Here is a 23,631-nt window from a genome sequence, read left to right on the forward strand (position 1 = left end):
AAAAAATACAAATACAAGACAAGTTGATATATCACATTCACAATCATGCAAGAAATTTGGGCAGTAAAGGAAACTTTGCATTCCATCTTATTAAACTCATTTTTATTCTTTTAGAGTGTGGCAGGTGGCCCAGACTTCAGTCGTCACTCGGACCATTTGGTTACTCAGTGCCAGACGTCAGTCACCTAATGCCTGAAGACATTCTGACCGACTCCCAGGCAGACTGCCAATTCAGACATGTAAACATTGAAGATAGTCACGTGATTGAGAGGTGGTTTTGAGAGGTGCATCACACTTTTTTTTGGGGGGGGGGGCAATTTGTATATTCATTGATTGAGAATCTGTTTTATTGAAATGGACAGAAACTCAAAAAGATGATGTATAACATTACAAACTCAAACCAGATGCATGAGAAGTTGCACATACAAAGTCATTATCATCCATTCAGTCATTAAACTATTAATTAATTTAAAATACAACACAAGCAAAATATTATATCATGTCATAATGTTTCCTTTGCTGTGTTCCACGTTCTACTGCCAACTAGTGATGGGAAAATGAAGCTTCAAATTTGTTTCATGAACCAGCTGTTGAATTTTGGAGTCCTCTAGATGGCAGTTGGTTTAAATAAAGGCTTTAAAAGATGGCAATTGAGTGTGCTTTCAGCCCAAAGTCGAAGAGAGAGTGCCATCTACAGGAGTCCAAAAATACTACAACTGGTCCATGAAGCAGATTTAAAGCTTCGTTTACCCATCACTACTGCTACCTTCTTTGTTGGCTTGTTTCTTACAACGTGTCAACCCTTTTTTGACCTGACACGCAACTGCAGTGATTTATTTTTCTTCCAACAAATTCTGGTACAGAAACGTCAACATAAAGATCCAATTCCTTCTGTGGCTTCACGGATACCATCAGAAGCAGCATTGCCAATATTACGTCCCACTGGAGCACCCAATCGGATCAGTCGTTTCCATGCCAACCCGGCACATAGATCCGACAGCCCTCCATAAAGCCGTCACTCGTTGCCGAAACATTGATTGACCAATACTCAGGTTGACTGTTGTGCAAAATACAAACACTGTGCTGACCGAGTGACTAGCAAGGGCACCCATGTAGAAATTTTGTGAAAACAACAGGGTGAAAGTATCAAGAAAATAATAACTCGAACAGAAACAAAAGACGACACATTGCGAAGTTCCAGTCACCGTGAGCCATAAGTGAGTCCGAAGTCTTGCCCTGGGGAATGCAATGCCGTTCTTTGCCACACTTTTCATATGACCTTGCAGGTATCGAAGGGTCACACAGCTGGTAACGATGTTAAAACACAAAATGGTCAATCTGTAAACCCAGATGATGATGAAATGAATGAGACTCATCAGGAAAACGGGGGACGTGCCGTCACTCTGGGTCTCTATCGTCGTGTCGTTGGTAAAAGAGAGAAGCGGAGGGCCGTCACTTAGAATAATGACAATTTGAACAGCCGAGTTGTCGAACAAAATCACGAGATCGAGAAGACAAACCATGAAAATGGCAACCTTGAGGTTTCTCTTCAGCCAAATGAACAGAGCGCATCGTGCGGGGACGATCTGGATGAAGAAGGAGAAGTTGAGCCATACGTAGGCGCTCATGCTGTTGTGCACGGAGTACTGCATGATCAACCCCAGCGCGAACGCCGCCGTCAAGGTTAGATAATTGTTGAAGGTGAAGGCCAGCATTAAGATGACTAAATAGAAAATGGAACACCACATGATATATTCCAGGAGAATCTTCAAAGGCTGCTTGAGTCTTTTACTGTTGCCTTGCGGGTTGGCCAAGCAAAATAGAAAGAAAAAGTTCACGGCGAGGCTGAGAAGGACGAGCGGGCTGTTGATTAAAAAGAATACCAGCTTAGTGATATCAATCTGGTCATCCATTGTTGCCGTTAAAATGTCAAACGAATCAAACGTAGACGTTCGTCAACGTTGTCGATTACCCGCGCCTCGTGATAGACGACTTGACAGGGAAAGCGGACGACTGACGTTAACGCGCATTTACATAATAGGCAGCCCCGTCGGAAGAAATATTAATGGTGCGTTCCCTGCCGAGAGGGAGCTGACCTGCTGATGTACTCAACTTGGTCACGGTAGTTGAGGCCAATATGGAAAACATGTCGCCCGGCTTCCTGTTTGTGACACAATCTTTGATTATTGCCACTTGCAGACAAACACGCGTTGGCTTGTAGGCGACGATATTTTATTATAGCGTGGCCCATCATTCGAGAATCCTTGTGATATTTTTTTTTTTAGAGCTTTTAGCATTATACGAATACAAAATATGCATGTGAGGTGCAGGTCTTATTTTTGTCAATGATCCGCACGCATACTGTAGTATCTGTGACTTTGAATGGGTGCAAGTGGGACGGGACTCAAAAGAGTTGGCTGTTGTCGGCCCCGGCTGGCACGAGGCTAAGCGGCTAACCGTTCAATCAGTCCGTGTGTTCGGGTGAGCGTTAGTATCGAGTGCCTCCGGGCATCAGTCGAGCCACGCAGCTTGTTTTAAGTTTATTTCTTCGGCATATGAAAATTATGTTAAAACCCGACCACCGACTTACTCCCCATTGAAGATTATTCCGTTCACGTTCCTCTCAAAAGTGACTTCCTTTCAGAGTATTTTTTATCTGCACTCCGAGGCGGCAGCCAATCCATTTTGGAATGTTTATCTGAATGGGAGCGGTAGAACCCCAGAAAAACTGACAACTTTTCATTTTTACTCATGTCAGCGGTCAGGAGTTTTTATCATCACGAGTCAAAAGACAAGATATCTGTGCAATGTCTTTAATTAAATAAACACATCCGACTAAAACGCCAGAATGGAGATGATATACGTTGCATAATAATAAGATTCAAACACAAATTATGAGACATCTTGACATTTCAAAACTCACTTGGCACTTCTAGGATGCAAATATGAACTTCTTTCACACGCAGACACACACACAACGCATACGCACTTAAAGCCACAGGTTTTGTCTTTCAGTGTATTGGTGGAAATCTCTACAATGCCCTGCACTTGGACAATCTGAATAAATAAAGGCTGTTATGACATCACAAAGTCAGTCGTTCAATTTCTATGAACTGAACTTAAGTGTTTTTTTTTTTTTTTTTAAATCAGTGTCATGTTTGGTATCTTTGTCAGCAGACTCGAATAAAATCGCAGCAGCGTCCTTGCACATTCATCACCAAACAAATGTCTTTGCATTTTCACGTCTCGTGAAGGAAATGAGCTTCACCCATGCAAAGGCACTTAAATGCGCCGCGGATATTTTTCAGGGCACATTTCACTTGCAAAAATTGCGCACTTTCGTCATAGGAAGTCGCACGCGGTCGCTTGATTCTTGTCCGCGTGCTTCTGAATGTGGCCTCCCGTCAGTAACATTTGTTTTTGACAGCGCAAGTTTGCGTCCAAGATTAGAAGTAGTCCCTGCGGCGTGAATCGTCACTTACGAAGGACGGGTTCCATTGCGCGGGGTAAATACATGAGTGGCGAGATCCCGGAAGACCTGTGAATGGGTACAAGCCATTTCTCTCCAGGTCCGAGTTCCGCAATGCAGGCTGAAAGAAAGCACGGAGTTGCTTTTTAGTTTTGCCTTTCAGATTAAGACGACGTTGAGAAGTTTGCAGTTCTGTCGTGTAGGGAAAAAGGGGAATCTCCTTACAGAGTAGTAAATGTCGGTCATCTGCAGCAGGTTCTTGGTGCTGCCGTTCTCTTGCATCTCGATGGTCTCCCGCCCCCACTCCATGGAGATGCGGTTGCTCTTGGGGAAGTCGGCGTACGGAGACATCTGGAGGTCTCCGCTCTTGAAGATGATTTTGTTGAGGTCATTCTTGTCTTTCCTGGTGGAGGAAAACACAAAGTTCAAGTTCGGACAAGTTTGCCCTTTTCGTTCAATTAGGAATGAGTTGGGGGTCGAAAATAGTTGCCTTTCTTAGTGATCGCGTTTTAATAACACAGGTTTAATCAAGTTCGCTCTTTTAGCCGGCAAAATCGCTTTCCGTGCTCCTCATATACCAAAATTTATGGGGAGAGACTTCTCAGAAGAAAATAGTGCATTGCTATGCACACATTTGTGAGTATAAGTATGAAATCTTGATTATCTAAAACTGAATAACAGCTGGCTATTTATGAGGTGGAAATGTTTTTTTTTTTTTGTCGTCTGTATCTCTAACCACCCAAAAAATGTATATATTGATTTTGATCCAAATACACAATTATTTGATTCAAATTTTCAGTAGATTATCCGAATACCAAAATATTTAACAGAATTATTCTGACTGTAAAATAAGCTACAATGCCATTCAATAAATTTAAGTGCAAATAATAAAGTTCGTATCGTGATAACAGAGCATGTAGAGATCAGGCAAATCTTACTTGCAGCAAGTGACAATAAGAGCAATGATGAGGATAAGGAGAAGGGCGCCCCCTGCTGGTGATACAACAACCGCAATCAGCTTGTAAACTGCAAGGACAAAAAGTGCAAATATTCGAATCACATGTGGCTCATTTTAGTTCAATGACAACAATCATCTCGCAAACCTTAATGCTACTTACAATTCCCACAGTTGAATCCTCCAAATCCAAACATGCATCTGAAAAATGACAAAGAGTTTGCAGTGTTAATGTGGCCTTAAGTCGCGTCTACGCAAGTCGGTCAACAACAAATATTAACTTACGGGACACAAGTGCCATTTTCCAGCTTGTAGCCATCCCCACATTCTGGAAAAAGACAGATGTCACTGAATAAGAGTTTTGTTTTTCCCTGCCCCTTGACTATATTTTTGTCACAGACGACAAACAGAAAAACAACAATCAGTCATGTGTCTTACCTAAGCAGGAGAGGTCATCAAGGTTGTGTTTGTGATAACCTGGTAGACATTGGCATTGGGCAGTGCCGCTGACATCAGTGCAGGTGGAACGCTCAGGGTTGCACTGAATCCTTTGGGCCACACAGAGACTCTCCACTAAGAAAACAGCGTGAGCACCCATGAGGACAAAGAAAACGGAAATAATGAGTGGGCCAAAATGTCAGAAAAAAAACAGAGTCATTTCAATGTTCAAGGGTGTCAAACTCAAAAGCTTGTGAGCCAAATTTGGATCTCTGCGCCATTTACATGGCCTACTAAAACGTTCCACAATATCTGTTTCAACCAAAGATAAAATAATAAAAGACAATAAAAGCAGTTACAGAGCATTTCCAGCACACTTATGATGGAACGAAACGGCAACTTCGGTGCAACAACTACAGTTTGGTCACTAAGAAAACAATTTTAATACCTCTGATAAGTGAATGTAGCATGGGAGATGAAGAGTGAATTATGGCTAAAATGCGCCCTCTAGTGGTAGAAAATAACACTGCATTCTCCTGCTGGATATGACAGCTACTCGATGGTTGCGATGAACAGAGATTTTTTTTTTCCCCCCCTACCGTGATAAGTGAGTCTTTGGTGCAGCGCCACACGGCAGTGAGACTGTGAAGAGCTGCAGTTTTTCAGAGACGCCTGGATGCTGCTGTAGACATCGCCACTAGTCACATCGGAGGAACCGAAGAACATGTTGACGGCCGATATACGAACGCCGTCCTCTTGTCTACGAGGAGGAGAGTTTTGTATGAAGCTGTGTGCAGTGAACAATCTCTTTAGCAGATTTCTCCGGGTGATCAAATCATTTGAAATAAAAATCTTAGTTTCAAAATGCAAGAGCAGATATTTTAAATGATTAAAAAACATGTAAAACGGAGGACACCAGATATAATTTTGATTCATAAGAAGAACAAACATTGTCTTGCTGCTAGGACGTCATGCCATTTCCGTCGCTAGGGCAACACCGTTCCCCCCGTTTAAAGTAAATGTGTCGTTAAAATCAACTCGTGTCATGAACTCACTTCTTATGGAGCGTGGAGCGGGTATAACCTCTGAGGTGGGACAAGGAGGCGTTGAGCTGAGGTGGAGAGAGAACATCAGGGAGTGGAACGAAAAAAAAAAGCACAGAGGAGAATTCACAATAGCGATCCGAAATGAATACATGTGCCTCAAAAAGTACGACTCGAGTGGATGTGTGAGGAACATTTGTGACATGACCTCATTTGGCATCATGTCAAGGTTGAATATATTCAATAAAACACATTTTCATCAATATTGTAAGATGTGATGAATTGGCAAGTATTCAAATTGCACGACTGTCATAAAAAAAATAATAAATAAATAATTTATTAAAAAAAAAAAAAAAAGGGAATTGGAATTGGTGCATCCCAACAGTGAATTTGTTTCTTACCAGCTGTAAGATCTCCCTCTGGATCTCATGCATGCTGGCGCTCTTGAAGATACTCGGGTCATGTGACACTCTGTTTACACTGAATGTGCCCAAAAAGGTCTTTGCTGTGAAAGGAGAACATCCGATGATATTTAAAAAAAATATATATTTTTTTTTTGGGGTGGGGGAGCAAAATGTTACCTTTGGTGCAGGTGCGTCCATCCTCCAGGTCAAAGCCGAGAGGACACTCACAACTGAAGGAACCTCTCGTGTTCACACATGTGGAGCCAACAGGGCACGGGTCCTTCTCACACTCATCCATATCTGTAAACACAAAAACATTGCGTTCAACTGACGCCAAATACCAAAGATTTATTTTTTTATTTTTTTTATGTGACGACTCAACTAATCTGCATCTGTCCCATCTTGTTGTTACGTTTGCAATTGTAACCCGAATCCACACCGATATGATTAGGTTCTTGAAACAAACTGCAACCTCTTGTTTGGAATTATACGAGCGTATATTTCTAACAAACATTTCATACGGAAGCTCACCTTGGTTGCAAGTGGGGCCCGTCCAGGACTGTTGACACGTGCAAGTGAACCGACGCCGTTCATAGCTTGCGCACGTCCCTCCGTTCATACATGGGTTGGACATGCAAGGGGCGCCCGCTGGACATGGGGGAGATTGCCTTTAGTTTTCATTTGGTTCAAATTAAATGTGATATTTTTATATATATATATATATATATATATATATATATGTATATATAAAACAAACAGTTGATAAAAATTGTGTAGATGCAAATCAATTGAATTTAAAAGTTAAATACAACTGAACTCTACTCAGTGAATTTTTTTTCCGGCATTCCACCACTGACACTTTGAGAATCACTGATCGAGAAAGTGTACGGTAAAAATATGAAATTCTTTCAACATGTAGTATCTTCTCTATAATAAGATATAAATTGCACTTGGTTATAACTCACTTGTTGGAGCTGCCTCGGAGGGAAGGACATGAGTGGGTGTTGTTACCGTCACTCCCTCTTTTTGTTTCCGTGTGGTGTACAGAACCTCCGTGCTCCTTGTTGGGCTGCTGAGGGCGTGAGGAGCAGTGGTTGGTTGGTTTTGGCTGGGCGTGGTGACGCCCAGCGTGGCCGCGCTCGTTTCTTGCTTCGAGGTGGTGACGTCGGTGGGCTCGGCGATCACGATTGGCGATGAGGGGGCTTGGCTGGTGTAGAAGAAGGGAGCGCTTGGGGTTGCAGAGCTCTGCTGAGCAACGGTTGGGGCGCTGCTTGCGGAGCTCGTGGAAGGGATGTTGGGCTGAGTTGGAGATTCTGGAGTGGAGATTATGGGCGTGCCAGTGAGCCGGAAAGATGAGGTGGCGAGGAGCAGAGGGCTGCTGGTGGACACAGCAAATTGATCCTCTTCTGTTATTTCAGAACTGTTGGGAGCAAATATATAAAAACATTAACACCCTCGGGACACTTTATTGGATATGCCTCAACAAACTAATGATGAGAATGACCTCAAGAAGGTTATTTTCTTACCGCTCAGTGACAGTGACTGCAGTGGCGGTGAGGAGGAACTCAGTCGTTTCCACGCGGGACTCAAACTGATTATTTGTACTACTTATCAGCGGGGGCGCCGAGGTGGAAATAAAGCCCACAATTTCCTCCGCGCTCTCAGATGAACTTCCCACTGTGCTCTGGCTGAAGCTCTGAGTGCTGAAGCTGACGGCGTTGGTAGAAGATTCAGCAGAGGCTTCCACCGTGGGCTCCTGGTAGGACACGAAGGTGGGGATCCTTACGGGCGGGACGACTGGAGGTGCGGATGAGGAGGATTCATCCGATCGGTCGGTGCTGGACATCCTGGGTGGCGAGCGTGACGTTGCCGCTGATGTGAGGATGTGTCGATGCTCAGTGGCGTTGGGAGGGCCGACGAGAGTTGGCATTCCTGTGGACGTCTCGGGAAATGCCGAGTGAGCAAATGAGGTGTCTCTGGTTTCTTCGCTCCTGGTGGACGGGGCACTGTGAGTGTGGTCCTCGGTCTCGGCTCCGTCTGTCGATGGAACACTCCAAGTTGAGGAGGGCTGATGTGAGCTGGAGTGTTCGGTAAAGACTGAGGAGGAGGAGGAACTGTCGTTAGAGGAAGAGGCGGTGACAGACAACAGAGTCCGCTCTCCAGCTCGGCTGAGGGTGGTCGAGGTGAAGATGTCTGTGAGGATTTGCGTCTGTGACGGAGAGGACGCGGCGTCTCCGAGGCGGCGATGGGAAACCGGGTTGTCTCGGAGGCCGGAGTCCTCTGTGGACATTGAGGACAACGTGGCTTTGTTGGACACACCCCTGGAGATGTCAGGCAGGTTTGAGGTCCGTAAAGCATCACTCCAGTCGCTGCTGCGACTGCTGGCCTCAGAGGAGGAGCCGACCAGGGAGGAGCTGAACGGCTCAGTGGAGCCACCAACAGTCTCAGGTGACGTGGTACTTGATTCTCTCAGGGTTTGCGTTTGCTCAGTGTCTGAGGAAAAACAAAACAGCAGCGTTATTCAGAAATATTAATATGTCACATTATCACTGATAAAATAATAAAATTCTGTCCATCTGTCTGTATTATTATGACAATTAAAAAAAAAAACTCGAATAGGTCAAAGGTCATCATTGCAGCATTTGAACAAAGCACAACATTTGTTCAGCGACAATGAGGAGACAATTTAGCGGCAAATAATTTGAGCAAAGTGAGCCCTTCACACTAAGCAATAACCAAGGAGTTCTCAGTTTTAAAAAGAGTGGTCAGAAAAAAAAGTATATTATTTAAGAAATTTGGGGTAATGCACTCTTAGGTAAAATAAATTCACGCACCATTTTTTTTGTTGCATTTCGTGGAATATTTTTGTTCCAAATATATAAGCAATACATGAGTCTCCCATCAACTTAGTGAGTACCACGTGCACTTCCACCAAGAGCCACTAGGGGGCTGTCAGGGGAAAACCTGCATCCAACCGCAAAGATGATGCCGTGGAATCGTCCTGCTGTTTGCTGCAGAGCAGTGGCAACAATTCTGCGGAGAGAACAATTGGCAGGCGGGCTTATTTACTCTAACAAAGGCTTGAAGGCCTAAATATGGCGGCGAATGTCTCTGCTGGGAATACTCGCTTCCTTCCTAAAGCTGAGTGAGCACAAGGCAGAAGAGTGTCACTCGTGGATCTGGGTTTCACACTTCAAAGAATTGTTTTGAACCACTGGAATTAGGACAGAGTACATTTCTTGACATACCATGAAAAGAAACATAAAATATAGCAATGTTACATATTTGTGTTGACAAATGTTTGGAAACATGCATTGTGCTTTTGGATCAAAGGAATGATGTACTGTTTAAAGCCTATTTTTGTTCAGGTCTCTCCGAGATTGACAACAGATGGGCAAGAGATTGGAGGCTTTGTTTCAAAATGGTAAAGGAGCAACTTTAGTCTCACGTTTGATAAAAAACACAAAGTAAAAAAAAAAATCAACTATTCTTAAAGCATTTATGCCACTTTGTTACTTTTTTTTTAATGACGAGCTTGTCCCTCGCTGTGATTTTAAATATCACTTGCACTAGTTGATACAATTTCACGGACACTACTTAAAATCCCAAAAAAAGGTTACCAACAGAATTACACCAAAGCTACGAAAATAGCACCAGGTAGTGTTTATTTAAATTAAAAAAAAGTCTTGTCTGTCAGTCAAAAATTAGCCCAAAAAAAAAGAATCAACATATCCTTCACATTGCAACAAACTGCTGCCTAAATCTTCATTCCGAGCAGTAATGCGACTTCAAATAACTCGTACGCATGTGATGGTCCAACAGGTCGGTGTGATCTCAACGTTTTGGCCGACATCCTTAATATTGTGGACGGTGAGTAAAGCAATGTGATGCCATGATGAGTCCAAGAATTTCAGAATACATACATTGAACATAAATATGTTCTTCTTAAAGCAGTCATAAGCAACGTTGAGTGCGCTTGTCGAGGCTTGACAGACCACATGTTGGATGCATGGTGACTGCAAAATTGATTTCATTAGATTGCCTCCAACAACCATTTGAAGCATTGAGGATTTAAAACGCTGCTAAGAAATAGAACAAAGCCCAAAAATAAATTACACAGTATTTTACTGTCCAAGTCAATGCATTATATTGCCATGAAATAATAATCCCATTTGTACCAATTACGTTTTTGTATATAATCGGGTACAGTCCATTTTGTTGTATTTAACTTTTAACTCCCATTGGCGGCCATTGACGGCTAAAGACGTCCAAGATCATTTTTTTTCCCACTCGGCTGGTAGTGAATGAGTTTAAGTAGAACACATTTGCATTTAATGTCTTTGTACACTGAGAACAATGACAATAAAGAGCCTTCTGATTCAGAAAACACATTTGCCTTATTTGAAATTTAAAATTGAAACCAGACTTTTTCCCACTTCCTCTATTTAAGCAAAGTGTTAATGTTTTCACTGAGCATATTGTCAACGCCGCTTACAATAATAAATCCACTTTGTGTATTGGATGAAAAGTTGGGCTACGTTAATACACTTGATGTTGATCTTTCTGGTAGAACCATTGAAAAAGAAAATACACATGTGGGGACGAACAAAGCGAGCAATGCAAACATCAAAAGTCTTTTTTTGTTGTTGTTTTGAAAACTATATCATTTGAAAGTGCTTCTAGAGCAGGCTGAGTCTGCAAAGCACTTGTCGCGTAGGCCGCAAGACACGCACGCATCTTACCCGCAGAGCGTGTGAGCAGCAGGTCCTCCCGGGATGGGGCAGATGAACTCGCACCGGAGGGAGCAGTTGAAGAAGTCCACTCGTACTCCGTGTTCCTCGCTTCATTGCCGCTGCTTGGAGAGTAAACGGCGGTCGTCCCCGCATCCGGGCTGCCGTTCATGGGGGTCCCTGCCCCGAGGGGCCGCGGTAGCGTGAACGCGAGCCCCCACAGGAACAAGCCGAAGACGGGCTCCCGCGACCACGTTTTCATCATTTCAAAGAAGCCAGCGCGGTGGTCGCTGAAGTCGAGAAAAGACAGACCGGCGGGTCGCCTGGGGACAGCATGGAGGAGGAGGGGGGGCCGGGGGGGGGGGCTTCGCCCTTTAGGGAGCTTCCATAGTCTGTGCGAAAAAAAACCGGCCTTGTGTCAGCTCGTATCGGCGGGGGAAAGGAAGATGACCGAGCCGGGGGCGAGGCTGCGAACAGCAGCCTGTTATCTGTGAGCAAGACCAGGGCTCCTCCCCCCTTTACTCAGCACACACGCGCGCGCGCACACGCGCGATGGTAAACACAAATTCAGCAGAGCAAGTTTAATCAATGACTTAATCCAACACAGTAGTGGATCACCACTTACCATTAACGACTAAATATACTACTAATAATTGTAACAGCCTCCAATTTGGTTAAAGGACCACATGGTTGCTGGTGCTGTTTATTCCCACAAGCGGGAACGGAATATACGCTCACACAAGAGCTGCTATCAGCCACAGCTCACATACAGTCCCTCGCACAAACTTCAAACTTATAAGGCATACCAAAAATAGTCATCTGAAATGTTCTTTTGATCTTTGAACCTGTTTCTTTGTTGTTCCATCTCCAAAGACGTCACAGCCACACTTACAAGAAGAGGTGTCAGGTATCAAAGTAAAAATACTTGATTACCTTAAATAAGTAGATAGGAGACACACATAAGTGGAGTGTTTATTTTTCAGTCTACTTTGGACTTTTACTCTGTGCATTTTACACACATATCTGTACTTTTTACTCCTTACACTATAAATAACTCATTTCAAATGTGCTGCAAACTAAGCAAACCAAATTGCCACAAACTAATCGCTTAAAAAAAAAAACAACTTCAAAAATGAAAAAGCATATTGAGGTGAAGCTCATTAAAGGACTTTTTTAGATAAGATGAAGACACGATGAATATATTTTAGAAAATCAAAAATAAACATTATGGCATTTCGAAAAATGTTCTACGGTGAAGGTGGGGTGAACAATAAGCACTTGTGACTCGGATCTTTTGTCCTTAAAGTCAGGTCAAACATTTTGGGCTGGGGTTGATTAATCTGATTAATTATTATCCCACGAACGCAAGATTAATCAGAAACACAACGCCATACAGAGCATATTATTAAAAAAAAATACTTTTGACTTGACTAGCGCTCCATTAGATTTGTTTTCTCTTATTACTTTTACACTAAGTGATACTATTACTTTTACATGAGTTAAAAGCTTGAGTTGATACTTCATCTTCTACACAAGTCTTAAATCATAATATCTACACTTTTTCTGTCATAATCTACAATATTAAATACAGATTGGATTGTATCAGTGGTTACAAGTCGTAAGGCTTTCTCTGCTGACCTAAACAATATCAAACACTGACCGACATTCTAATATTTGTTTCATGTATCATAGTTGTATTTATTCCCAAAAATCAAGAAGTATCCACTCCACACAATACATTGTGCTAAACAACTTGAACAATCTTATTTTATGAGTTTAAGTCAAAGCACATGAGGATAAAATTGAAATTCATCACGCACTGACTGACAAACACATTTTGTGCAATACAAACCAGTTACTGTAGGAGTAGCAGGCAATCACATGTCATGTGACGTACATTGAGGTAATGCTTAAGTCACCCATGTGGCGGTTGCAGCATCTCATCCCTCCTGATGAACGAAGATTGGTGGTAGCGGCTGCGAGATGCAAAGTCAGCATTTTCCTCCGTCAGCTGCTTCGTTTTAAGGCCGACCCCCGACAGAGATGGTGTCACTACAATTTCATCTCTGGGAGATGCCCTCCTTCTGGCATAAAGACAAGAATGTGTCACTCACGTTTGAATTTAAAGTCATCTAAGATGGAAGAGCAATACTGAAGTTAAAAAAATATCTATAAAAAAATACACACATTCGAGTAGGTAACAAATCCAAACGATACCTGCAATTGGCATTTAAAGTTGATTTAAGCCACACGAAAAAACTGAATCGAGCTGCAACACCTGAGAATAATTTAAAAAAAATTAGTCCAACATGTCTACTAAATAAAATATTAAAAAAAAAAAAAATCTGTAAATGTTTTAGACACATTTTAGTGGGACGGAAGGGAGGCAAAACGTTCAGGACGGGTTGATGACATCATCCGCTCAACCACATGTTGCACGAGCACTAAACACCCCACGTGGCAGATATATCGAGCGCTGTCGATGCACGACCCGATGTGATGTGACACTCGGCCGATTTTAAAGTCTCCATTCTTGGAAAACTGAGCCCCAGCAGCTGCCAGACTAAGAGCAATGACAAGCACAGTCTGAGTAGAATATCAGTTCGTATTACAGCACCGAATATGGTCACCAAACAGGAATGTGCCTGATTATTTGGCTTTCTTTGGTTAGCCTGACCTGGGATGAGCTCAAAAAATGAACAAAGGGACCAGCAAATTAAATACCTGAAATCTGTTCATTGACTTGGCCATGTGCATTTGACGCCAATGCAGAGAAAAGCATAGCATCTAAAATTCGGTCGACACCAGACTTTTTGGTTGAAAATATTAAGGGTGCAAGTGTGAAAGTCACCTCTGTGCAATCCAGGGCTGGTTTTGCCGATGTAGAAGAAAAGCAGCAGGGCAACAACTATGTTCGCTAGTGCATAAACCCACTGAATAACAAACATGATCAATAGAGAGCTCAAAGCCTGGAAGAGAAGACATGGAGACGTGTAATAACAATGTAATAATAATAAAATATGATAGGAGGAACAAATAATGCTTGTGTAAAACTTACACCAATAAGAGCCATCCAGTGGCTGCTAAACTTTGCATAGACTGAGTCTGGCTGAGGTTTGATTTCTAAGATGTGCTGCTCTGTTTTACCTCCAGTGGCTAAAAGAAAAAGTTAAGAGAGGATTAATGACATCATTTCCTTTGGAAATAAAAGTTAGAAATGGAGTGCGTGAAGCACCTGTGCTATGAGGCTCAGAAGATGGATGCTCAACAAGACAGGTTTCTGTTTGCCGCTGAGGCTCAACTTGCTCGTCGTTGCTGTGCGGGTCCAAGGCAAAACTCTCCATCAGCTTCTGTTTGACCTCCTTGCTCGCGCTCTTCCCCTGAGAGGTTTTCTCAGGTCCGGCAACTCCATTGGCGGCCGAGGGAAAGAGCCGATCCATGTCCTCGGTGAACTCCATCAACGTGCCTTTCCTCTGCGGACTTTCTCCTCCGCTGCCATAGTCAGCAGCCGTGGTCTGGATCAAAGGCTCGGACATCTGTCTGGTGAATCTGCTTTTGTCTTTGTTCTTCAACTGGAAGGTCATGAACACGCAGAAGTAGGAGTAGTCGATGAAGCTGTAGGTGAGCATGAAGTTGATGGTGACGATGGGTGCCAGCACGTTGACTTGGCCGATGAAAACGAAGGCCGTGCTCAGCAGGCTGGTCAGGCAGATAGCGGCCACCGGAGTCTTGTTCGGGCCCGTCTGTTGGGACAGTTTGACAAAGTGAGTCGAAGCATGGCAGGATTCGGAAACACCGGTGACACTAAGGTACTTGAATGTTCCTCAAAATAAGTGTAAGAGTCCCTGCCAATCAAAATGAAGATGGGCCTTTTTGTGTCGTTGTTTTTCACCAGCTACTCTCACCCCATAACAAAAACAAGTATGCGAATTAGATATTTTAAATTTCCTACAGGTGTGATTGGTTCTCTAAACGTGCATTAGCTTGCTTTGCCTTCCTAGGACCGAATCGGCTGATTACATGACTGCCGCTGTGCACCTGGCAAAGGTCCAGAGCACACAGCGGAGCAGAGTCCAGCCTGTCGCCCTTCCTGCGTTTGTTCTGAACCTTTGATTTGGGCCAAGATGTCTCGGGTCTCATTCCAGCCCACCGAGAGAGGTTAGACACTGTTGCCAGTCGGAGGGAAAGTGGGGGTGGATGGGGTCAAGATGTCATCAGCACTTTGTGTATGCCTGTGCGTGTAGCGAGCGAGTCCCCTCACTTTTATGAAGCGGAGTTCACGCTCTATAATTAGCGACTTTTTCCTGACGACTTCAACTACAGAAAGTATAGCAGCACTACATACGCAAGAAAAATACTTTCATCTGTAACTTGGTTAAATTGAGAATGAGTAGCGGTGTAGGATAGTAACAAATAAAAATAATAATTTATCCTCCAACTCCTTGCATGGCCAGAGAAATGCTTCATGCAGAGTGTGAAGCACCGATCCAACCTACCCCGCTTCCTAAAAAGGCCAATGCCGGGATGACCTTCTCTTGGGCGATGCACTGCAGGATCCTGGGCGCTCCATACAGGCCGCCCATGCAGGAAGCAAGGGAGGAGACGTAGAGACCCAGCAGAAACAGGAAACCCACCAAGGAGACCTGAAGGAAGAGAGAAAACAAACAGAGGCTGGAAGAGGATGGGGTGGGGTGCGAGCTACACCCTGTTCAGTTCCGCTGTAGTCAGACCTTAAAAAAAAAAAAAAAAGAATTGTGAGAGCAAAGCCCGGATGAACAAGTCAAGGTTAATGAGTCAGTTTGCGATGAGGATAACTTTAGTCACGGCCGAGGCATGTGTTATGTCACGCAGTATGTTGTTATTAATACACTGATTGCATGCTTTTGCAAAAAGGCGGAAATACACAAAAGTTGGTTGCTTGGCTCGTTTTTAGTGGACAAGCCCCTGATGAACACGGATAAAAAACTGAGAAAAATAGGGAAAGTAATTTGTTGTCTAATTTACAGTACGTTGCATAAAAAAAATATTTGCTCAAATCATTTTTAATTTTTTTTTATTCTGGTTGTGATTTTTTATTAAAAAAACTCAATAGTGAAAATGTAGTAGCCTCAAAGAGTTTTTTTTTTTTTAACGCTTCATTTGACACGCTGGGACAAAAAGCACTAAAATTGACATGAGAAGTAATTACACAGTATTGTGAATTTATTACTATTCTAAGTGCAAAAATAAATGAAGTCATCAAAGGGAAATTCCGTCACAGGCGGATAGTTTTGATACGAGAAACTTATGCGAAATGATGAGGTTACGGAGCATAAAATGAAACCTCAAGGGGGAAAAAAAAACTCGAGTGGCAGATGGTGTAAACAAAGGCTTTCAGAGAGAGTTAGCTTGTTTTCATAGTGGTTTTTAGACTAAGTAGGTCTAATTTTGTATTTTCAAAAGCGGTTTGGGTCTAAATTACAAAGTCAACTAACATCATGTTCATGATAACATTGAGGTTTTCCGTTTATGTAAATGGTCGCTGAGTGGCAAAGTTACCTTTTCGGCTATCAAGAAGTCATAGCGCAGAGCTTCTCGAGTACATATGGCACCGAGGAGGAAGACAAAGACCAGATACAGGAACCACCTGCGGGTCACCAACAGTGCACCGCACTTATTTTACAACTCTTACTTTCTTTTTAAATTTTTTTTTCTGTCAGAAATGTGCAATGGCACTCGGACATATTTTTTTTTTGAAAGATCACTTTTTGTTCTTACATCATGACACAGCATATGTGCCCATGTGAGTGGACATCTTTTTTTTTTTTCAAAACAATTGTTAAAGTGATGAGAGTGAGCTTTCCTTTCAACGTTATAAAAATACCCACACATCGGTTAAAGTGAGGACATAAAATTTGAAACATATTCATACATACAGTTAACCTTGCTACCCGACTCACGTTGCTCAGTAAAGGTTTAGTGCACTCATAAAATGCTAAAATTAGCCAAAAATGTCCACCTTGTCATTGTTCACTCTTCATATTTTTTTGTTTGCAATGCATGTAAAATGTCTGATTGCTATTACTGGTAATTTGATTTTTCTTTTTTAAAAAAAGGAGAAAGTTCAACTAAGATTTTTTGGAAGTGATAGGCTACTAACAACAGTAAATTCTCCAAAAAAAAGAACCTTTTTCAGTCCTGTCTTAGCATTTTTTGTATTATACAATCCTGTGGTGTGTGAGCAAGTGTGTGTTTATCATACGACGTGAGGACCGCCACCAGCGTTCCCAAAGGGATGTTGTGTTCGGCCCGCTGCAGGTCTGAGCTCATGTTGAAACCTGACATAACACCTACACACACGCACACACACCCCCACCCACACACACACCCACACCCACACACACACACAGCAATGTAAACAACATTAACAGACTGTTGTCCTTCAATCAATGAGCCCACCTGTAGCAGCAGGGAAGAAGACCCCGAAGACTGTGAAGAAATTTTCTCCTGGGCTGTAATCAGGCAGCGTGTTGCGGGTGAGCAGACCAACCGAATAACCAATGAAACCGTGCGCTAAAAGCACAACAGAAAGAGGCATCATGATGGAACCTCACGGCAGAAGCAGTGTTGATAGAGTGCACATAACAACAGCCCCTGAAAGATAGTTAACTTAAAAAATTGCATTATTTGACTTTTGACCTCAACTTCATCTAGTCTAAGTGGTTCTTGATTGGGTGTATAAAAATAAACCCATTAAAATGGATTGAAAATAAAAATGTCTTATCTACACTCAAAACAACATGATAACTAAGTTACAGCCACCCACGCCCATCTCCACCAAACATGTGTCTTCACTTTTAAACTAGTTAGTGACATTCTAAATTGTACAGGGACAGATTGTTCTGCATTGCTGGAGGCCTTTTATTGACTCTAAAGTGCTTCGCCAACACCGGACATTTCCCCCTTGATTATCTTGCGATGGGAAAGAATGTGTTCTCTCAGATTAATGACATGTTTATCCGAAAGGAAGTAACCACCCTTTTCAGAAGCTGTGCAGCTTCCAAGTTTGAAAAAAAAAAGAAAAAAGAGCGAGACGGCATGAACGTTTTTCTTTTGTTGCAAAAGGATAACACAAACACAAACCAGCTGGACCTTGAGGTTATGAAGTGCAAGAAACTCAGAACAAGAATTTCAGGAGAACATAAAAACGGAATTGAGGACAAGACCCAAGCCTGGTGAACGAGGTCCCCATATGGAGCCACCCTCTATGCCAGGGGTGGGCAAACATTTTGATTGGCGGGCCAAAATGGGTTCTAAAATTTGACTGAGGGGCCGGACCAGGAGCAGATGGAGAAAAAAAAATACATTAAATTTTAAATGAAAGTGAACAAAAGCATTACAACAATATATAAATATATCTTTGAAAAACCACAGTATTTAGAAAATAAAACATTAACAAGGTTTATTCATTGAATTTTTTTCAAGTTCGGGGGGCCGGATTAAAACATTTAACGGGCCGCATGTGGCCCCCGGGCCGTAGTTTGCCCACACCTGCTCTATGCAAACAATCACAATCTGCAATACGTGACACGGTCAGTTTGCGGTGCACGTTAACAGTAAACAGCAAAGTGAACTCATACGGTGACTGAAGACGGGCATGCAGAGTTTCCATTATACATTATTCCGTTCTTATATTTTATTATGTCACTTCCGGGATGACGGTTCGAGGCTCTTGCCGTTGAAGTCCATTTTAGTGATTAAAGTGACTGCATCCATATTGTGTGAGCGAGGGTGCGTAAGAACAGAATGGAGCGCCTCTCTGTGTTTCAGCATTCCTCTCGATACACACTGGAATGCAGATTACATGTGTCGGAGGCCTCTCCCTCCGCCTGACCTTTTTGTCACCCACATTCACCCGCACGATCAGGCTGTGATGTTCCAGCGCTGAGGCAGGTCCCACTGAGATGACTGGCAGCTGCACATTAGTGAGCCGTGCTGCTTTCGAGGGTAGAGGCTGGCCTCTCATCTGAACTCGAGCTTTCTTTCTTTGTCATTTTGCAAATATGTGGGTGAGTCTGGTTAACACCCTAAAGCCGTGGCCCTCGGACCACATTATAGCTTCCTTCGGGGAAATGTCTTGAAATACGCGGAAGGGATTCTGCTTGCATTACAATGAGAGCGTTGTGGTCAAAACTGATGTGGTTGCGCAGACAATAACTTGGCACTATCGGTGAGCTCAAAGAGGCAAAATGAAATGTAATTGTGAACTACTCCTCCCGTCAAGCATGACAAAGACTTGATACTATATTGGACCATTTCGGAAGATGAATAACGTGTGAACACAGTTGACATAAGCAAGTAAATGAACTTTTAACTGTAGGTTGACATGCGAAGTGAGGATGACTCATATCAAACGAATCAAGCGACTTTAGTACCAAATGACCTCACCTCACGTTTTGAGGCAAAATTTTCTAAACCCGACCGTATCAAGAATAGGACTTTGTATAAACATAATCATATGATTAGCAGAGTGCCATAAAGTTTTGATCTAATTGAGTGCCGCGGTTATGATGGTGACCTGAGAGGTTTGTCCTCCTTCAGGATGTCGCCGAGTGTTCGGTGAGTGCATTCTAATCTGGGCTGCAGCCAGCGAAGGGACCTGCTGGCTAGCTGCCAAACATGAGGTCACAACACTTAACTGGAAAAACCTGGACATGTGATTAGTTTAGGTAGTAGTTCCGTATAAGGATATATAATCTGTTGATATGTACAAAATTTGTTTTGAGATGTGCTCGCCATATAGCTGGACGTCAGATTTTTTTTTTTTTTTTTTACACATGTAATATTGTTTTCAGTTCATATAGAAATAATACCTTTCTCTTCCGACCGGACAGGACACGGATAATCAGTCAGAACAGGAAATTCTACTTCCTGTATGTCTGTTCAGAAACAGAACCAGCCAGAGATTTATTTTTTTTTAAATTTCAAATATCTCAAACTGGATTAAAAAAAAAAAAGATTTAAAATTGTTAAGACTTGAAAATATATTTATGGTAAAAAAAGTCGTTCAGAAAACAAAATAGTGAACAGTGGCTTGATCATGTGGTAGTAGAGCGACACCTGCTGGTCTAAACGTGTCATACAAGTCCAAGAGAGAGACTCTTTGGAATAGAAACTAAAATAAAATGCTTGTCGTGTTAAAAAAAAAAAAGCAATCGATTGATTAATACAAACCTAAAAGCTCCTACAAAATCGGAGTTCATCAACAATAATCGCCTCACCTGGGTCAAGGTGCGTGAAAGTGCCAATGACAAAATCCAGCGTGGAGATGGCCAGCACCGCCAGCAACAGCAGTTGGAGTCGCACAATCCACTTGACACCTGCAAGATTGATTCCAAGCAAGGCAAGCAGTACTGCAGCTGACATCCCTCGCACTGCCCACTGGCTCTGAAGAGCCAGCAGCTGTGCCACCGACTCAGAAAAGCCGGTGATGTACATGGCACCGGCGACGCACTGCGGCACAAGACAAGCAACGTGGGCAGATTTAGATGTGGGCCATGGATTTGAATCCAATTTGCCACTCACCTGTCCAAACACATAGAGGAGGCCCATAGTGCCCCCCAACCTGCCGCCAAGGACTGTGGAGATCATGGAGTAGACACCACCACTTCCCACCCCGCAGTACTCGCACACTCCAATCCCAGACATCACTGTCACCAAAGCAAACAGAACCACCATGGAGACCAGGAGCATCCCGAGGAGCACACCTGTGTTGCCCTGGAAGAGAGTTAACCGACATTGCAACGTGAACACCCAACGAAACCGTGAGATTCTGTTCAACTTTTCACTTGCGTTTCAGTGATTTTCAAAGCGTGGTACGAGTCCCACTTGGGTCCGCGCTAGTGAGCCGCAATCCAGATCATGCTGGTATCATTTGAGATACCAGAGCATTTTCGCCACTACTCAAAGGTTTTAGCTCTATTTAGTTTGAATTTCCACATCTATGGTCATTTTTCTTACTTGGTCAACAAATGAAAAATTCCCCGGCACTCAAATTCGAACAGCATGTACTCACCACTAAGTAACCAGTACGCAGGAACAAGACAACACCAAAGATGTTAATCATGCAGGTGGTGAAGACACCATCCCAGGTGCCAAAGAGAACCGGCTCCCACACAAAGAGTTTGATTCTCCACCAAGGCTGACTAGACTGCTGAGAGCCCTGGACAAAAAAACAAAACAAAACAAAAAAAAATTATAATTAAAAAAAAAAAAACACTAACTCCTAATGTGACATCACAAAAAATCACGCAACTGCAGGCCAATACGAAGATGTGCTTTTAGAATGTGTCCATCAGGTGATTTCATGTTAACTTGAAACTAAACCTCTTTAAATCTTTTATTTTACCTTCCGGCAGGTGGCTCACAAGAATAATGAAATCCCAACATTGGCGACTGCCACGTCAAAGCCAAACTTGTATTTGCGCAAAGGGCGATGCCTTTCCATAAAAACAAAAGAAAGCAAATATCGATTTACAAGTAAAACCTCTTTATTCTCTGTGCATGTTTGCATTATTTCCTTAATAGATTTAATTAAGATGAATGTCATGTCGTGACAAAACCAGGACTTAAAATGACCGAACAGATACACTGGAGACAGTAACAGTAACCTATTCACAAATTCATCTACGTCCTCACTTATTTTCAGCTACATGCAAATTTCTCCTTTTCATGGAATTTTTTTTTGTGTATTTTGAAACACAATATATATGTATATTAAAACACAACTGATTCTGACGTTTTTCTGTCAGATATGAGCGAAGTTTAGCCTGTGTTGTTACAGAGAGTCTTCAGATGTGTATTTCTGAAATAAAATCAAATGTAGGCCATTCATTTTCAATCTTAACATTGTTAGATTAATTTGAAATGATATTAGAGAAGTCGGAGCCCATAGTATGAGGGGAAATTGCATTTACTGTACAATTAAAACACACAATGGGCAATTACAAACATTTTAAGGGGTAAATTATTTCTTTTTGCAGAGAATAGATAAATGACCAAACTATGAAGAAAATCAAATTGGCGAAATACGGTTTTACCTGTGCGTCCTCATGGAAGAGATCTTGCACATGAGGGTTGGTGTTGCTTGCATTTCCCCACTTCAGCCGGCCTGATTCGTCTCCTTTCTGAGCACAGGCATTCACTGGCCATCCGTCTGGTAAGGACTCCATTGTAACCTGGAGGGAAGTGACCACCATAAAGAAAAAAAGACGTTTTTTTTTTACATGGATCCTGCAACGTTACAAGAGGAGACACCCGGATTAAAGTATAAGAACAGCTAACAACCAGGATGCTAACTAGCATAATGGAACGTAACAAATGATAGCAAGAACGGCTTTTTTACTTAATGTACTTTAACCAACTTGGTGTTTTTTTTTATATATAATTTTTTATATTGATAGCTGAATTTTAGATTCAATATGTAACAACTTTTAGTATTCAAGTTGTTTTACTCCATTAGGAAAAATCAAAATAACGACATAAAATGGAACGTAGTTTACTACGGAAGAGGATTAGGGCCAGTGAAGAAATAAAAAAAAATGTAAATGGCAGGATTCTGACTTTCTCAGAATTTCCACTTTAAAATAAGAATCATGACTTTAAAATGAGAATTCTGAGAATAAAGTCCAAATTCAATCGGAGCTTCTGTTCCCACATTAAAGTCCGAATTCTGAGAAAGGCAGAATTTTTTTTATGTCTTCACTGACGCTAACACTCTTCTGTAATTTTATCTTATTTAAACACCTACCTTATATAAAATATAATTATTCCATGGCGGGGATCAAATGACTTAAAAAGCCAGACGTTTCCATGGTCCAAGCGTGTGTTCAGATGGGCTGCAAATAAGCAGCCTGCAACAGGTGTGCAATTGGACTGAATGTTGCTTACTTTGCAGGGTGTTACTGGTTTGCACAATGATCCTCTGTTGGTTTTGGCAATAAATCTAGTAGCTAAGGGTTGCCAATGATCACAGCAGAAAAGAAGCAAATCTTATTCAAAAGATAAATTTAAAAAAATAGAATCAATGGAAAATATCACATACTTATTTGAAATTAATCCCATCTAGTATGGAATTGAAGGTTACGTCAGCAGACACAAGAAATCAAAACCACAAGTTCCAATTTATTTCTTTTTTTGAGAAACATTTTATTCATATGGACATGACACAACAATCAAGAGAACAACTGAATCAGATTGTTTACAAATCATCATATATTGTAAAATTCAAACAGTATTGGGGGGGTTATTTGACGGAAATCAATCCGCTACAATTAAAGCTTCACGCCATTCGTCAAAACCAGTTCACTTGCTCCAACAACGTTTGTGACCATGCAAATAAACCTTTTGGAGTCACTAGTTCCCACAGTGAAGCTTAATTTATGAAAAGATGTCCGACAGATTCACATTGAAATAAGATGACACAAAACCACTTTTACAGAGACAACTGAGTGTATAGTGAGTGCATATGATATACCATACATATCAGTGTCTTAAATTTCATGGTTCAAAAATAGTATATATATTTATTCTTTTTTTTTTTCATTTAAAAAGA

The 23,631-nt window shown here is 42.1% G+C and overlaps 3 protein-coding genes across 4 annotated transcripts; all 3 read right to left on the bottom strand.

Moving 5' to 3' along the window:
- Positions 1 to 932: 932 nt before the first annotated feature.
- Positions 933 to 1,913, bottom strand: LOC148323603 (uncharacterized). Its single transcript, XM_088314495.1, has one exon. The coding sequence runs from the start codon at positions 1,911 to 1,913 to the stop codon at positions 933 to 935; it is 981 nt and encodes a 326-aa protein (XP_088170621.1).
- An 886-nt stretch (positions 1,914 to 2,799) lies between these two features.
- On the bottom strand, positions 2,800 to 11,383 carry heg1 (heart development protein with EGF-like domains 1). The gene is made up of 14 exons (XM_088314663.1): positions 11,052 to 11,383; positions 7,836 to 8,802; positions 7,275 to 7,729; positions 6,841 to 6,957; positions 6,487 to 6,609; positions 6,307 to 6,410; positions 5,918 to 5,973; positions 5,462 to 5,622; positions 4,863 to 4,997; positions 4,710 to 4,752; positions 4,588 to 4,625; positions 4,408 to 4,495; positions 3,695 to 3,872; positions 2,800 to 3,590 (listed from the first exon to the last, which is right to left on the bottom strand). The coding sequence occupies exons 1-14, from the start codon at positions 11,302 to 11,304 to the stop codon at positions 3,447 to 3,449; spliced, it is 2,862 nt and encodes a 953-aa protein (XP_088170789.1). The 5' UTR covers positions 11,305 to 11,383; the 3' UTR covers positions 2,800 to 3,446.
- Positions 11,384 to 12,778: 1,395 nt separating this feature from the next.
- Positions 12,779 to 22,977, bottom strand: slc12a8 (solute carrier family 12 member 8). 2 transcript variants are annotated; one of them, XM_088314667.1, is made up of 14 exons: positions 22,828 to 22,977; positions 22,118 to 22,255; positions 21,094 to 21,240; positions 20,604 to 20,795; positions 20,300 to 20,531; positions 17,478 to 17,591; positions 17,281 to 17,368; positions 16,578 to 16,665; positions 15,536 to 15,682; positions 14,275 to 14,782; positions 14,098 to 14,195; positions 13,891 to 14,008; positions 13,257 to 13,317; positions 12,779 to 13,120 (listed from the first exon to the last, which is right to left on the bottom strand). In XM_088314667.1, the coding sequence occupies exons 2-14, from the start codon at positions 22,247 to 22,249 to the stop codon at positions 12,955 to 12,957; spliced, it is 2,091 nt and encodes a 696-aa protein (XP_088170793.1). In that variant the 5' UTR covers positions 22,250 to 22,255; positions 22,828 to 22,977; the 3' UTR covers positions 12,779 to 12,954. The 2 variants fall into 2 exon arrangements, with proteins under 2 accessions (XP_088170793.1, XP_088170792.1); XM_088314666.1 differs by having other exon boundaries at positions 12,779 to 13,123.
- Between the last annotated feature and the right edge of the window lie 654 nt (positions 22,978 to 23,631).

The sequence above is a fragment of the Idiotropiscis lumnitzeri genome, chromosome 14 (genome assembly GCF_059441095.1).
Source record: "Idiotropiscis lumnitzeri isolate Australia: NSW breed Sydney's pygmy pipehorse chromosome 14, RoL_Ilum_1.0, whole genome shotgun sequence".
In the NCBI taxonomy this organism is placed as follows: Eukaryota; Metazoa; Chordata; class Actinopteri; order Syngnathiformes; family Syngnathidae; genus Idiotropiscis; species Idiotropiscis lumnitzeri.